This window comes from Harpia harpyja, chromosome 10, assembly GCF_026419915.1.
Source record: "Harpia harpyja isolate bHarHar1 chromosome 10, bHarHar1 primary haplotype, whole genome shotgun sequence".
Lineage (NCBI taxonomy): Eukaryota > Metazoa > Chordata > Aves > Accipitriformes > Accipitridae > Harpia > Harpia harpyja.
In genome coordinates, this window is record NC_068949.1 from 46,938,127 (window position 1) to 46,953,436 (window position 15,310).

At 34.8% G+C, this 15,310-nt stretch overlaps 1 protein-coding gene across 7 annotated transcripts in view; it reads right to left on the reverse strand.

Annotated features, from left to right (window-relative positions):
- CFAP46 (cilia and flagella associated protein 46) overlaps positions 1-15,310 on the reverse strand; it is a 98,725-nt gene that overhangs the window by 31,900 nt on the left and 51,515 nt on the right. For 4 of the 7 annotated variants that reach the window (XM_052800039.1, XM_052800038.1, XM_052800037.1 and 1 more), the window contains 13 exons: positions 14,310-14,394; positions 14,064-14,202; positions 13,341-13,524; positions 12,742-12,901; positions 12,064-12,108; positions 9,598-9,821; positions 7,447-7,572; positions 6,899-7,066; positions 6,380-6,528; positions 4,223-4,321; positions 3,831-3,960; positions 2,153-2,299; positions 557-757 (listed from right to left, as the gene is read on the reverse strand). In XM_052800039.1, the coding sequence (XP_052655999.1) occupies positions 557-757; positions 2,153-2,299; positions 3,831-3,960; positions 4,223-4,321; positions 6,380-6,528; positions 6,899-7,066; positions 7,447-7,572; positions 9,598-9,821; positions 12,064-12,108; positions 12,742-12,901; positions 13,341-13,524; positions 14,064-14,202; positions 14,310-14,394 (1,857 nt within the window). The remainder of the gene's footprint in view (positions 1-556; positions 758-2,152; positions 2,300-3,830; positions 3,961-4,222; positions 4,322-6,379; positions 6,529-6,898; positions 7,067-7,446; positions 7,573-9,597; positions 9,822-12,063; positions 12,109-12,741; positions 12,902-13,340; positions 13,525-14,063; positions 14,203-14,309; positions 14,395-15,310) is intronic. The other 3 variants (XM_052800034.1, XM_052800035.1, XM_052800036.1) reach the window with 3 other exon arrangements.

The following is a 15,310-nucleotide window of genomic DNA, read 5'->3' on the forward strand; positions in this document are numbered from 1 at the left end:
GTTGAACAGTAAATGGATATTTTAATGTTAAGGGTCAAATAGGAAAAGGTTTTTAATAAATATGTATATTATACTCACAGCAGGATCTTTCAATAATCTAGAAATAATATTTGTAAAACTATATGAAATATTTGAAAAGGAAGTGCATACTAGGAAATAATATTGAAAATTATAATCTTTATTAAATATGGATAATGAACACATGAAAGTCAACAGAATTGTCCGAGTACAAACGCATTCTAACCAAGAGAATCAGATCTCTGGGATTTAGTTACACGTACTAGATTACAATTGCTCTTATTTCAATAGAAGGATATACAGTTTATCATAAAAACATCCTAAACTTCTGTGGGTAAAATCTCATTCCTACTGGCCTGCATCTGTTTGGAATCTGTAATTAATGTTTGTTGAATGCACAACAGAGAAAACAACATTAACTGAATTTAACATCTATTTTTGCTTTTATTGAAATGCAAAGGCTATAACAATTCTCTTCACTGAGAGGCACCACTGCTGCAAAAAAAAACCAACCACCAAAACCAAAAAACTTCCTTACCATGCTCCATTTTCCTTCCCCCTCTTCCTCTAGAATTGCATCTATTAGACTAAGAGTACTGTTGTACCAAAACTGTTCATTTCCTCCTAGAAGCTGTGCTTTCTCAAGGAATGCTTTAGCTTGTCCATGGTTTCTTTCCAGGTTAGCCAATACAGCAAATAAGTACAAGCACCTTGACACATCATACAGGGCCCTCAATTCCTAGGAAGAGAGATATGTGACCTATATACAAAAGATCGACTACTCCTATTCATATTTATTTCTATTCATATTTTAGATTAAACTTATGAATAGGCACAGAAATAAGAAGCAAATGGTACTTCCCCAATTATCTGTAGAATTTCTTAGTCACTCCTTGTATTACTTTGTTTTTTCCAAAACCATAAAGTGTCTACTTCATATCAAGAACTTCAAATCTTCAAATATACTTTATATTTCTTTATGTTCCCATATCTTATACCCCACAAGTCAAATAAGCTATTTTTCTGCTATTATTTAGTATGTATATATCTGCTATCATTTGTCAGTATCTGATGAAGAAATGTGATGATGAAAAATTTTTTAGTGAACTGGGAACTAGATACACTAGAGCGCTGATAAATTTACAATGCTACTCGATGCTAATTATAAACTATGCACTAGCAGTATACAAGAGACAAGTATAGTATACAGTATAGATAGCATACTAGCATGCAGACATACAAGATACTAGTAAGAAATTATATCATTAAAATTATTGTCATCCCTAATGTCTTTTGAACTTTTCTCTATGTACAATACTAAATTCATGCTTTAATAAGAGACATATATTATTAATAAATATATTATTAATATATTATTATTAAAAGTATTCATGATTCATGCTAAACATACGTAGGCAGTTTTTACTTACATGAGAAAAATTATTATGTGGAATAACAGGATAACAATTACATTTTTTAAAAAGTAAAGGATTTATTGCAATAATTATGTTTCAGTAACCCGTATAACCAAGAGGAGAGCTATAATGGAGAATGGTAGATATAGGAAGAGTATCTTCAATGTAAACTCTTCATAATAATGAGACAATGTGAATTTGTTTGATGGAACATACGGATGCGTATTTCAGATCTGCCAGAATTCTAAATCATAATTTCAGTGTCAGTAGCTGTTTATCAAAACACAGTTAGCACTAAAAGCATAATGAAATTCAAAATTATGTAAGTAGACTTTCAAATGATCAAAATGTTGAAAGGATGGAGCTAAATGCTCTCTCTCTCTTATGAGCAAATCTTGAATGTCCCTAAACTATTTTAACAAACAAGGTTTGGATATACGTACATCTTCCAAGGTCACTGCAAAGCAGACAGAGATGCTGACATTACTTCACAAGTTGAAATAATCTTCAGACAATTCCCATAAAGTTGGACATACGTGCCATATTTTTAAATGTACGCCTTATATGTGTTGAACCTCAAATGACATAGGTTTGGGGCGGGGCAGGGGGAAGGTTTGGTTTTGCAATTTGATTACTATATGAGAAACAACTGCATCAAAATGAACATTTTTCCTAAGCGTTTTATTCATGTTTCTTTTTCTATTTTATTTCTGATGTACCTGAGTTGCAGCATGGGCCTCTGAAAGGAGAAGTCTTGCTGGTTGGTACAAGCCTAGCTGAATTAGTACTTCAGCTTTTTCTATCCACAAGTAAGGGAAAGAAAGTGCACTCAGTCCTTTTCCTGTTACCACATTTAACTCAAAAACCTGAAAAATAACAAAATATTACACTTTCATAAATTTCAAAACTAAACTAGATAGAATAAAAATTGTTATTAACTATCATATTCAATTCTTGATATATGCCACAGTCCAGCTCTATTTTCTAACTTCAAAATTCAACGTTATACTACAGGAAAAACAGGTTCACTGTGAGATTTGGATTTTATAATGCTCAAAAGGCATTCAACTCATAAGTATATACTATTAAAATTAATTTTAGAACAGATTAACTACTTCAGATCTGCTACTGTCGTGAATAAGTGGATTCTTGGTAACAACTAAAACAAAGAGAAAAACTATTTGCAAGAGCTAAAAGAGGTGACTTCAGAGGGATTAGTAATTAGAAAAAACAATATTTTACATGTAGAAGAATGGAAAAATATACAAAGAGAGTAAAATGACATGATGAAAACAAGGACAGAATTGCCATAATAAAGAGGAAAGTAGAGGTAAGCTTTAAGAATATCAGTAAGGCAATTACTTTCCTAAAGAAGAGATAGAAAAGACAGAACTGAAATATTTGCATGCCTTTAAAACAATGTATAAGAAGGAGCAAAACAGTATTTAGTGATATAATAGAGGAAGAAGAGAAAACAGACCAAGAGCAAATACAATGTCTTTTTTCCTTCTCAGTCTTTTCCACCAATTTGCATTAGTGCCAAATTCCATTTGTAGAGAAGTAGTTTTACTTTGTATGAATACAGATTCTGTTTTTGTTGTTCCACAATATAAATAACATGCCAGGCAAACCCAGCTCACATTCAGCTGATGCCTGCCAGTATAATTTAAGTAGTACGCATTTTTAATGATTTTTTATGTTCATGTATTCCTCAAGTATAAAATTATTTAAAAACAAACTAGCAAGTTGTCCTGCTTTTGGCTGGGATAGAGTTAATTGTCTTCCTAGTAGCTGGTATAGTGCTGTGTTTTGGGTTCAGTATGAGAATAATGTTGATAACACACTGGTGTTTTCAGTTGTTGCTAAGTAGTGTTTAGTCTAAAGTCAAGGATTTTTCAGCTTCTCATGCCCAGCCAGCATGAAGGCTGGAAGGGCACAAGAAGCTGGGAGGGGACACAGCCAGGACAGCTGACCCAAACTGGCCAAAGGCATATTCCATACTATGTCATGTCATGCCCAGTATATAAACTGGGGGGAGTTGGCCTGGGGGGGATCGCTGCTCAGGAACTAACTGGGCATCGGTCAGCAGGTGGTGAGCAATTGCATTGTGCATCACTTGTATATTCCAATCCTTTTATTAGCATTATTGTCATTTTATTATTGTTATTATTATCATTATTAGTTTCTTCTTTTCTGTTCTATTAATCTGCTGTTATCTCAACCCATGAGTTTTACTTCTTTTTTCCAGTTCTCTTCCCCATCACACTGCGGGGGGAGGGGAGTAAGTGAGCAGCTGCGTGGTGCTTAGTTGCTGGCTGGGGTTAAACCACGACACAAGTATATTAAAATAAAAAGTGAAGAGTAATTTATTAAAGAAACTGGAATAGAAATGAAAACCTTTTCACTTGAAGTAGGGATATTCTCAACCCTACTACCATTCAGCTGAGCATTTTCAAAAAATGTTTTTCTTTCTTCTGTCTTAGTGTGTACTTCTTTTCCTTTTTTCAGTGCAATCTCTTGCCTACACCTAAATCACAAGAAAGAAAAAGTAAATTCAAGTATATTTTAAAAGTATTTCAAAATGAAGTGTTAGTGTGTTAGGCATCTTCACCATACACTCACTCTGTGGACAGATCAAACAATTATGCACAGAATTTTAGGGCACAGCTAATACACCAAATTTGTGTTAAGAGATCATGTTTTTTAGTAATTTTTTTTCCCCCAACAACACATCAACTGTAGGGAAAAAAACCCCAACTAAATACGGCCTCTGTAGTGAAAATACATACATTGCTTGTTCTAATTCACTAATGTATGCTTCTCCAGCAGCTTTCTCATGATACAAAGATGCCTGACTCAATTTTAGGTCTGAACATATCAGGGCAATTCTAAGAATAAAAAGAAAAATTGTTTAAGAAACAATCAGAATCTTTCATATGTTGCTTCATATAAACACATTATATATAAAAAGCATACATTCCACACTTGTCAATCCTACCTTCTTATGTCTTGATTAATATTGGCAATAACAAAAATTTTAAATAAAAAAAGGGGGAAATGCAGTAGTTGAAATTACTCATTGACAGAGGTCATAGAATAATAGAATGGTTTGGGTTGGAAGGCACATTTTGAAGATCATCTAGTCCAACCCCCCAGCCATGGGCGGGGGCATCTTCCACTAGAGCATGTTGTTCAAAGCCCTGTCCAACTGACCTTGAACACTTCCAATGATGGGGCATCCACCGATATCCCCAGTCCATCCATTAAACCCATATCTCTCCAATTTAGTGGCAAAAATGATGTGGTAAAAGTACAAAAATATTTATAATATGGTCTCACTACAGCATGCAAAAAGCCCCATACATGTGTATGTCCTAACTTACTTTTCTGTATTGAATAATGAGTAATATATTCATGTACACCTATCTGATCATATATAAATATCAAGTCATAGATATAAATAAAATACCATGAAATAAAAACAAATCTTGAGGAGTCAACAAAAAATTTGCCTGGCAAGGCTTGGCTGCAAATTAATTTCCTATTAGTAAATCACTTTTAGTCTGGTAAGATAGTAACTCAGTGTCCTGGTTTCAGCTGGGATAGAGTTAACTGTCTTCCTAGTAGCTGGTACAGTGCTATGTTTTGAGTTCAGTATGTGAAGAATGTTGATAACACTGATGTTTTCAGTTGTTGCTCAGTAGTGTTTAGACTAATGTCAAGGATTTTTCAGCTTCTCATGCCCAGCCAGTGAGAAAGCTGGAGGGGCACAAGAAGTTGGCACAGGACACAGCCAGGGCACCTGACCCAAACTGGCCAACGGTGTATTCCATACCATGTGACGTCCCATCCAGTTTAGGAACGGGGAAGTGGAGGGGGGCAGGGATTCACCGCTCGGGGACTGGCTGGGTGTCGGTCGGCGGGTGGTGAGCAATTGCACTGTGCATCATTTGTACATTCCAATCCTTTCATTATTGCTGTTGTCATTTTATTAGTGTTATCATTATCATTATTAGTTTCTTCTTTTCTGTTCTATTAAACCGTTCTTATCTCAACCCACGGGTTTTGCTTCTTTTCCCGATTTTCTCCCCCATCCCACTGAGTGGGGGGGAGTGAGTGAGCGGCTGCGTGGTGTTTAGTTGCTGGCTGGGGTTAAACCACGACACTCAGTAATCAGTTGGCAATCCAGATAAACACACATACATTTGTAGAAATGAGTATTTATCTATTCTGTTATGTGGGATCAGTTTCAGGCATTTTAAAAACACATTATGTGGCATTTCACAAACTATCGGGAACTAAGCAAACAATTATTGCTTATAACTGTTAATTATTAAGCAAACATTATGCAACACATTTCAAAAAAGCATGATGAAATGTTTTAACTAAAACAGCAATAATTTGCCATTGTGTGAATATTAAATATTTTTGAACCAAAACTTTTAGGGCTAATCATCCATAAAAATAACAGAATTTTGGTTACAAAGGCAAATCTCTATAAAAGAGAATGCGCTTATTTGGGATACTTATTTGGGTTCTTAAGCTAAAGACTATATTTTTGATGCAAGATGGGCATCGGCCTTTTGAATATTTAAAAGATAACACTTTTATTGACTTTTTTTGGACTTTGCTTTTTTCAGTGAGGTGACAATAAGGCATTTCAAAAATTATTCACATGAAAGTGGCTTGAGTTCATAATCTTGTACACCTTTCCTCGTGGAGATTATGTTTAGTAACAGATAAACTTAGTGGCTTTAATTCCACAAGCAAACCAATTCATCAAAATTCTATTAAAATGTATAAAAAAAGGAATGAAAAGAAATAAAAAATATTACAAATATAAAACAATAAGTCACTTAAAGCCTTGTTACTATTTAGTGAAATATTAATGGATGGTCCACTCCATTCAGTTTCTCTTCTATTCAAAATAAACGAAGGATACAAACCGAAGGTGATAGAGATCAGACAGACTTCTACATTCCACAACTTCATTAGCAATAACTTCAGCTAGCTGAAAGATGGGAAGAATCAAGTGGGGGCAAAAAATTTTCTGTAGTTCTTTAGATAAAAGGTCCATAAAATACAAAGTGCAAGTCTGAAAAAAAATTTTTTTTTAATTCAGTCAGTATAAACATCATTTTGTACAGAATAAATTTTAAATTAATGATTACATCTTCAGTTCGAAACTTTACCAAAAAAACCCCAAACTTTCAAGCTGAAAAAGCAGCTAGGTACACAGAAAGCCAATAAATTTATTCTGTAAGTTAAGTTCATTTCAGAATGCAGAGGACAGACTCACAATTTTTGAAGTGTTAATGAACACTATGACAAGGAAGTATTTCTGACAGCTGTCTGAACATACTCTTTATCACACAGACAGAAAAACTAAAACACAATATAGTTCTCTGTTACTGATTTTTTTCCCTAAATAATAAATGCTCTAGAGTTTTGAGGAATATACTTACAGGTTTGGGGAAATTATCCCAGTTAATACCGCAACTATTTGTTTTCTGTTTAAAAGTATCTCTGATTTCACTGGGACAGTCATAATAAGCCCATTCTTCCACATTTGCCGGTAAGGTATCAACTGATCCTTTCCTTTTAGGTTTCTCTTTCACAACAGAAACTTGAACCTATAATAAAAAATAAGGACATTTATGAGGCCAAATTAATATTCTTGTTAGTACTAAATATTCAGCTAACATTTAAAAAAAACCATATCTGCTTAATATCCTTTGAAGTTTTGTCTTTTTCTTTTTTGACCTCTAGACTGTGGAGTTTACAAAACAGCAGTATTTTGACCAATGCAACAAAAAAAAGTATCTGTAAATTTACGACCTGTCAGGTCGATGTGATCAAGAGTGAAGGTATGATATACAGAGTCACAGAGAAATTCTTCACAGGTTATGAGAGTCTTTACAGGAAAGGATCTGAACTATTTAACAAATGAGCCCAGAGAAACATCTCTTAGACAGAGATGATTGTTTTAATTCCACAGGAAAGGAGTTCTTACTTGTTTCTTTTTCTGTCTGTCCTTCTCATTTTTAGGAGCAATTATTGACTGTACCTTCTGAGGAGCTGCAAGCTGTGAAGACTTTGATAATACTTTTGTAATAGGTCCTGATGCTGACAATGATACCTAGATAATAAAATAATTACAGTTAATTATTTTCAATTTTCAATAATAATGTCAATTTCTAGTAATAATTATTATTCACTGTAAGTCACTACCTACAGCTATTAACAACTGTCACATACCATGTTATGTTTTGCGTAAGAGCTTTCTTCAGAAAACTAAAGTTTCAAAGACTCCTAGATGTTTGCATTATTTGTACAAGCATTTAGGATGATCATTACAATGCAATTAAGCAGCTGAACTGTCAAAAGATGACATCATTCCTATGATAAATACTACTGCTACTTTTTTAACCTATATGGTTGCAAATTCAATTCTTTTTTTAAACCGCTAGTGTAGATTGCTTTATCTTCTACAAGGGATGAATTTCATATCAAAGTAATCTGGAAGATTGCAAAGAGCCACTCTGTTCTCCTTCTGGATTAGTCTTCTATAAGGCTACTAATGAATGTTATATATAAAAAATTTCTAAATATTTAAGCATATAAAAGCACCCATTGAAAACTTCTCTGTGCATGCAATAGCACAGCTTCTGATCCTCCCTAAAATAAAAAAAACCACATTAATTTGAGAAGATGAATATATTTTGCTGGAGGGATCAAGACTAGAATACAAAATATGAAAAAAAAAATCTTGGATGCTGTACAACTTGTGAAAATTTCAAATTAAAGATAACGTGTCTTTTAAACAGTCAGAGGCAGCTGATTTGCCTTGGATTATTCAGGTTTTCAGAGAACATTTTAATATCTTCTACTGAGTTATTTATGGAGTCCTAACACTTGAGAGCCTGCTTTAGAAATGGACACTGCAGTCAAGTCTGCTTTACTTTGTACTCCAAAACAAGGTTAAGCTGTCCTGTAGTACTTTCATTCCTTTAATGCCACATGGTTATTGTTTTTTCTCACAGTACTGTTCAGCTGTACATATGAGTTCTTAGAATTACTTCCATTGTCCTACAGCTGACACTGACAGCTGCATTAAATCTTAATTTTTTTTATTTTTAATAGTTTATTCAAACAGTAATACTCCTTTCAGATAGTTTTTTCTCTAGTAAGACGCTCAGACAGTCAAGTTCAGGATATTAAAAATTATGCTTATGTAAATCTGAAAATATCAATATTCGATTTTTATTTTTCAAATTCCTGTCTTCCATCAAATGTTAGAGTCTAAACTGATTTCACAATGAAAACTTGATCACAATTACCACAGGAGTAAGAAATTGCAGGCTTTTACAGCTAATTGGAATAAAATTATGCACAAGCTATAGTTTATCAATCTAGTTGATATGTCCCATCCATAGCACTAAGATTGTTTCTATAATGACTTCTGGCATTACTATTATCAAGTATAGCTTTAGTGCCTTCAAAGATTTACTCATATTTAATGTATAATTGTTTTCCTATGATTTTTGCTATGATTCTCAACAGCCATTTAAATTAGGCATTCATATAAATGAGAAATGGAATAGATTTGTTTGATTTGAAATGCTGTAACAATGAAAAAGTAATTAGAGAATAATAATTGGAGACCATTGCCTGTCTATACTTTTTCTCAAAACATAACAAATGAATAAACATCTGAATTTAATTTAACTATGTCACACAGTTCCCTTCAGTCAAATGACAGCTCTTTTGATTCAACCTAAGTGAAGGTCCATCTGTAATACTGTTCCTCAGAACTGTCAGCAATGTCTTCAGCATGTATTCTGCCACTACTAAGATTCTTTAACAAATTAAAACCACAAAATTTTAGACCCTTTTGCACAAAACATTTGAACATACTCCAGAGAAACTATGGGCCACTGCTTTTATCCTTAATGTCTCTTCTCTATTTTCCTGAGTTAAACAATTTTCATGCTTAATCCTTAAACCTGAGAAAATATACTAACTATACCATAAAATTGGAAATTCTAAAGACGTAGTTAAAACATCAAATGAATAGCTGACACCATAATTACACAAGATAACTTGAAATACACTGGCCATATTAGAATAGAATTGAATTGAATCGAATCGAATCTCACCTCACCTGCCAGATACGGATGATACAAGCATATGCCATCAAACAGTGCTGCTGATGAAAAGGAGAACTATGACCAGAAATTAAAGCCATTAACGTCTGTGCTCTAAACAAAGCTTCCAATTGTTTAATATTACTCAAATCTTCCAAATTAATTTGAGGCATGGTATCATTTGCTCCAATGGCTATCTTCAAATTTTCTGTAGGCGAAAATTTTGGTATACTATTTTTTTCTGTTAAAAAACAAACAACATGCTTGCAGTGACAGTATTTTAAAAATGTATTCAAAAGTTAAAATTTCTGAACTGAAAATGAAAATATTTATAGAAAAAAAAACCCAAATGGAAATCCATCTACTGAAGATGATGTTCTTATGGTGATGCAATGCTACTTGTACTATGTTTTCCATGAATAATTTAACAGTTATGTATATTAAATTATGTAAGCCTGACACAGAAATGAAATGCACTGCAAGCACACTTTAACTATGTCTTCTTGAAAATAGATCTGCGGGAAAGACAGTCTAACTTATTTATTTCAGCCACTTAAGTAGTGTTGCAGGCAAATAAAGAATCCTCTTGATCCTGACGTAGTGGTTTCTATGGTGACCAAAGACCATGTCCTAACTACCGGTAGCCTAGCTGGCAAGAAGTGTATTTGACCAACGCTCGTTTCCAAAACAGAAATAGGCAATAATCCAATTACAGACAGGTCAATGTCAGCTAAGTGTAGAATATAGCTCAAGTTCATCCCTGTGTCTGTAATGAGATATCTTAATGGCCCTTGATGGCACTACAGAAGACACTCTGCTACTCAATCTGCTCTTTTGTGCTGTGTAATTCTAGCAATTTGTCAGTAAACACTGACATTTTACAGAAACTCCAACTCTGCTTGAAATTCAGCTCAAAACCAAGTAATTCAGCAGATTTTCAGGTTAAAGTGAAGTACTATAAAGACACAGTTCTCTTTCAACATCAAATTGATGCTCTACAACATAGAGTGCAGTAACATAACATCACATAATCCAATGATCGTCACAGATGAAGTTATTAAAGTAACAGGCAAATAAAGTGAATTCTGAGCATGACTAACAGTACAAAGTCAGGGAAAGGGACAGTTCAACAGATTAATTTTATCATTTCATAATAAAAGATACAGATGGTAAGATACAGATGGGATAGGTGGTCTGTGAGATGGGTAGGAAATTGGCTAACAGGCTGCAATCAGATGGTGGTAATCAATGGTTTTTGCTCAGGCTGCCAGCCTGTCACAAGTGGGGTCCCCTACAAATTGGTACCCATGCTGTTCAACATCTTCATAAATGATCTGGATGATGGGACTGAAAGCACCCTCACCAAATTTGCTGATGACACCAAACTGGGTGGTGAGGTGGACACGTCAGAAGGGAAAGCCTTCTTTACAGAGAGACCAGGACAGGCTGGAAAAGTGGGCTAGAAAGAACTATATGAAGTTTATCAAAGACAAGCGGAAGGTCCTGCACCTGGGACAACAAAACCAAAGAGCCCAGTACAGATTAGGATCTCTGTAGCTGGGGACCACCCTTGCTGAAAAGAACCTGGATCCTGGTGGACAACAAGCTGAACATGAGTCAGCAGTCTGCTGTTACAGCAATGAAGACAATTCAGATCGTGGGCTGCATTGGCAGGGCATTACTAGCAGAGATAGGGATGTGACCATCTCACCCACCGTACTCAGTGCTTGTAAGGCTGCAGCTGGAGTACTGTGTCCAGTTCTGGTCCCCACAGATCAAAAAAGACGCAGACAGACCAGAGAGGTTTCAAAGGAGGGCCACAAAGATGATCAAAGGGCTGGAGAACCTGCCCTATGAAGGAAATCTTACAGAGTTAAGGTCTTTCCACTGTGGAGAACAGAAGGCTCAGGAGAACCTCATCACAGTTTTCCAGTACTTAAAGGGCAGCTACAAAGACAACAAAGGCTCTCTCTTCACAAAAAGCCACACAGAGGGGACAAGGGACAACAGGTATGAGTTGCACTGGGAAAGGTTTCATCTTGATATAAGAAAGAAATTTTTTACAGTGAGAACAATCTGTCAGTGGAACAATCTCACTGGAGGTTTTCAAGACACAGCTGGACAGGGTGCTAGATCTCATCTAGGCTCCCTTTTCCACAAAAGGTTGGACCAGATGATCTTTTGAGGTCCCTTCCAACCTGGGCTGTTTTATATTTGATTCTAATTTTTCTTATTATATTATTTCAGTTTCCATTAAAAGTTTTGTAAAAAATTTCTTGAAACATAGGCAGTGTAAGAAGTCCAGTAACCATAAGCAACCATGTGAAACAGGGTGGGAAGATCATTAAAGAAAAAGTACAAACTTTTAAATCACTATAGGGCTGTAAAAAACCCCAACAAAACCACTAACAGAAAAGTACGGACAGAATATTGCTACTCTGACTTTAATCAAATGTGTGAAACTAGAGACACTGAATATTTACCTTTTTCAATGCAAACACCAGAAGTACTTGTCTGATCTGTCTCGTCTGTCCACACAAAAGTAAAAGCAGAGCAGATGTTGATTAATGCCACACAGTAGAGTATTGTTCCAGAAATTAGATACTTTTTTCCCCAATTAAATAATGGGGTATCCTATCAAAATAGTTCACTGAGTCCACACCACTGCAAGTGGACACAAAGTAAAAGGACCAAAGAATTTTTACACAGTTACGTAAGTACTTGAAGACGTACATCCCTTTGAAAGTAATTTTTGAAAAATCAATCCTGAAATACTAGATAAAGCCAAGGAAAGAGCAATGGACATAGCTACCCAAATTTTGGCACAGAAACCATTACCTACAGTTACATCTGGCCCTCCATGAGGATGCATTTGAAACAAATTGCCTTACACTGCCTTCTGGTAGCTTCTCACAACTCAGGAACCCCTCTGTCAGATAGGAGCTGTGTCTTACTACACCAAAAGACTGAGGGTAGGTCTCCAAGGCATGACACAGAATTCACAGATATATTTAAGCTAGCCTTGATCAAATGACAGTGACTATTGAAGAAAACACAGTCAAGCTGGTGCCATTCTTTGTGGTAACTAAGTTGTAAATTAAAAATGTCCCTTGCATTTGCTGCTGAGAAATTCCTCTGAAGGATATACACCTTTTAGTTACCTTCTGCTTGTGAGGATTGCATGGAAAATTTTCTATATAGCAAGAGATCTACTGCCCAGTCCAGAGGTTTAATGACATCATTGAGGGGAAACTGTTTACAATATAACCATTCAGCAAATTCCAGCAGATAATCAACTTTCTGCCATTCATTTTCTTGTTTCTATAAAAGTAATAATGGAAGAGATTGTTTGTATTTGGTGATGTAAACCATCAAAATTATATTCAAAAGTTCAATATAGTCTTCACAGAAGCAAAAAAAAAAAAATTGACAGCAGTTTTATTGACATCACATAATCAGAGTTAAGCTAAACAGAATGTAACGGAAAACTCTATCAGTTAATTCTTTGCTTTACCAAAACTTCTTGCAATTGGCTACTTTTAGACATTTTTCTTTGGCAGGCCTCAGCTGAACTTTTACTGGATACCAAGATGCAACCATACACAGTTTTCCAACCGAAGAGCAATTTCAAAGTTATAATGGTCAAGTATCTAGCCTTCCCACCAGTTCAGTTATGTACTTCACAGAACTTGCAATCCCACTAATCACTTGAGAAGCATCACTCTATCAGCATTTGAACATATAGTAAAAACTGACAAACCTGTAAAGCAATGACAGCATTTTGAAAACAGCTTAACTGTCCAACAATACTTCTGGAGACTGTTACCAAACAGTGACACATATGTGACAAATAATCTTCACTTTCATCTCTGAACTTCTGAATGTCCATCAGAAAATTGCATCCCAATCTTGCCTTCGCTATAGCCATATGTTTAAAAATCAGGCTAGAAAAAGACCAAACAAACTGCAAATTATTTGCGTCTGTACCTGTAAATTAACTTTGTGAGTAGGATAGATATACTAGTTCATACACAGTTCATATAAACTTTACAGAGATGTGAAGTTTATAAACTGACATAAAAGAGAATAAATCTTTGAACTCGGATAAGACTATGTAAACAGTAGCCTAGATAATTTAGTTTCCATTTAACGTAAATGGGTTTACAGCTAGGAAAATTAAAGTTTCTGCTATATAGCCACATTTCATGCACCTATTTTCTTGGAAAAGTAAGATACTACTTATAAACAAGTTTTAAAAAAATGAAATTTACAAATATTATGAACAGATTAATGATAAGAAGCACTGCCAACATATGTCTTTTTCATCAAAAAGACACAACAGTGTTTTCTGTTATAAGAACTGACAGGCTGACAAAAAGTAATCATAGTATTTTCCCAATGCAAAATAAAAAAAACACCCAGAGTTTTATACTTCTCAAGAATCAGGATGCTTATTCTAATAAAAATAGGTCAACCAACTTACAGCCTGTGTCTTGTCTGAGGCAAAACTTGAATAGCTTCATCCAGGACTTTTAGTGCTGTCTCCCAATCAGCTTTATCAGCATGTATGTGGAATAATAACACATATAAGGAGGTTCTTAATGTCAGATCTTCCTCAGCACCTTTGAAGTATATTCAAATGATTTATTTACTGTGGAATTAGAATAATGACATTACAAAATACTGTTTGTTTTTATTTATTACTAGATCAAAAGAAGGAAGAACATACCTGGGAGACAGCATTCAACTGAAAACCCAATACTTTGAAAATCCTTTGTAATCCACTGATGTAAAGGCAACATATCTTTCTTCTCCTAAAAAGACCAAAAAAAAAAAAAAAAGGAAAAAAAAAGTGTTTTTATCTTTTGGTTAACATATGTCTTTAAATATTACTGTACTTCTGTTTCATTTGAAAACCAATTAATATGGTTCATATGAACTATTAACTTGTTACTTAAATAGCTACTTGTGCAGGAGATTAAAACCACAGCCATTTTTCCAGAAAGAGTTCTTTAATACAAAACCAACACAGCAATAACCAGACCCAGTAATATTCAATCAGTTACACTGATTAAATAACAAATAACATGAAGTCTTGAAGTACTCTGTCAGAGAATCACAGAATAGTTGCGGCTGGCAGGGCCCTCTGGAGCTCTCCAGTCTATACCCCTGCTCAAAGCAGGCTGAAATAGAGCAGGTTGCTCTGGGCCTTGTTCAATAATCTTTTGAGTACTCCAAGCAGAGACTCCACAACCTCTCTGGTCAAAAATGAGTAACAGCTTATTTTTTCACACTATTTTCAGATAATTTTTAAAACATTACTTAATGTCTCTTGTCCCATTTTGCTTAGCTGGCTTTACCTGTGAAAATTTGACCATCACAATTCTCGCTTTAAGGTGAGAGACATGATAACAATTTCCCTCCCCTCTACAGTACAGTTTTGCAACTTCAAAGATAAATTCACAATCACGTTTCACACATAGATCCATACACAGTTCTACTGATATACTGACCATTGAATACATAAAGGAATATGCTAATAAATTATGTGAGCTGTAGTTACAACTTTTGGGTAATCATTACATTAGCATCATCAAAGATTTATCAGATTTGGTCAAATCAGTGTTTACTTCTGTGAAGGCACAAAGTCTGACTAATCTAGTGGCCTTCTACGATGGAGTGACTGCATCAGTGGACAAGGAAAGAGCTATGGATGTCATCTGCCTGGAT